The sequence below is a fragment of the Tachysurus fulvidraco genome, chromosome 25 (genome assembly GCF_022655615.1).
Source record: "Tachysurus fulvidraco isolate hzauxx_2018 chromosome 25, HZAU_PFXX_2.0, whole genome shotgun sequence".
NCBI lineage: Eukaryota > Metazoa > Chordata > Actinopteri > Siluriformes > Bagridae > Tachysurus > Tachysurus fulvidraco.
Window position 1 is genome coordinate 16,711,956 of NC_062542.1, and position 1,272 is coordinate 16,713,227.

Consider the following 1,272-nt stretch of genomic DNA (forward strand, 5'->3'; position numbering starts at 1 on the left):
CAACGGCAAGGACGGAGAGAGTTCGGGCTGCTGGGGGAAGAAAAAGAAGAAGAAGAAGGCGCTGGATCAGGTGCGGAGCGTGCTGGCAGGAGGCTAGAAGCAATTAGCAGCAGTTTTTGTAGGTCGTCTTCATCCTGTTCCCGGTGCACCCAAAGGTTTTAGGGCAGATGCCAAAGGCATTAAAACTTCAAACTCCTGGCAGCAGTGTGGTCTAAAACCTTATAAAATCTTACTTGTAGTAAATATCTGGCATTTAATAAGCATTTACTCCATGTGTAATGTTTATATCGCTGAATCACAGCATTGGTCACTTTATTTATTATTATAAATCATTTAGCCCTTAGAGGGGGGGGGCACGGTGGCTTAGCGGTTAGCACGTTCTCCTCACACCTCCAGGGTTGGGGGTTCGATGCCCACCTCCGCCTTGTGTGTGTGGAGTTTGCATGTTCTCCCCGTGCCTCGGGGGTTTCCTCCGGGTACTCCGGTTTCCTCCCACGGTCCAAAGACATGCATGGTAGGTTGATTGGCATCTCTGGAAAATTGTCCGTAGTGTGTGTGTGTGTGAGTGAATGAGAGTGTGTGTGTGCCCTGTGATGGGTTGGCACTCCGTCCAGGGTGTATCCTGCCTCGATGCCCGATGACGCCTGAGATAGGCACAGGCTCCCTCTGTATAGAGCATGTAGAACTCTCAGCTACGTCTGTATAGAGCATGTAGATCTCACCTACGTCTGTATAGAGCATGTAGATCTCACCTACGTCTGTATAGAGCATGTAGATCTCACCTACGTCTGTATAGAGCATGTAGATCTCACCTACGTCTGTATAGAGCATGTAGATCTCACCTACGTCTGTATAGAGCATGTAGATCTCACCTATGTCTGTATAGAGCATGTAGAACTCTCAGCTACGTCTGTATAGAGCATGTAGATCTCACCTACGTCAGTATAGAGCATGTAGAACTCTCAGCTACGTCTGTATAGAGCATGTAGATCTCACCTACGTCTGTATAGAGCATGTAGATCTCACCTACGTCTGTATAGAGCATGTAGATCTCACCTACGTCTGTATAGAGCATGTAGATCTCACCTACGTCTGTATTACCGTCTCAGATCCCTATTAACAAAAAACACGTGAAAAGCTAAACGTTTTTAATCCTGTTATTATTTTAGATCTCATTTGCATCTGCTTTAATTTCTGACATCGTTTAGTCTGCTAGAATTTTTTTATTTTTAAATTGCGTCTCGGATCTTTTGCGACTTTTTTCCCCTGTTG

The 1,272-nt window shown here is 45.7% G+C and overlaps 1 protein-coding gene across 1 annotated transcript in view; it reads left to right on the forward strand.

Moving 5' to 3' along the window:
* Positions 1-1,272, forward strand: part of ctnnd2a (catenin (cadherin-associated protein), delta 2a) — a 58,863-nt gene that overhangs the window by 37,283 nt on the left and 20,308 nt on the right. The window contains exon 6 of the mRNA XM_047808378.1: positions 1-92. This exon is cut by the window's left edge and continues 116 nt beyond it. Coding sequence (XP_047664334.1) covers positions 1-92 — 92 coding nt within the window. The remainder of the gene's footprint in view (positions 93-1,272) is intronic.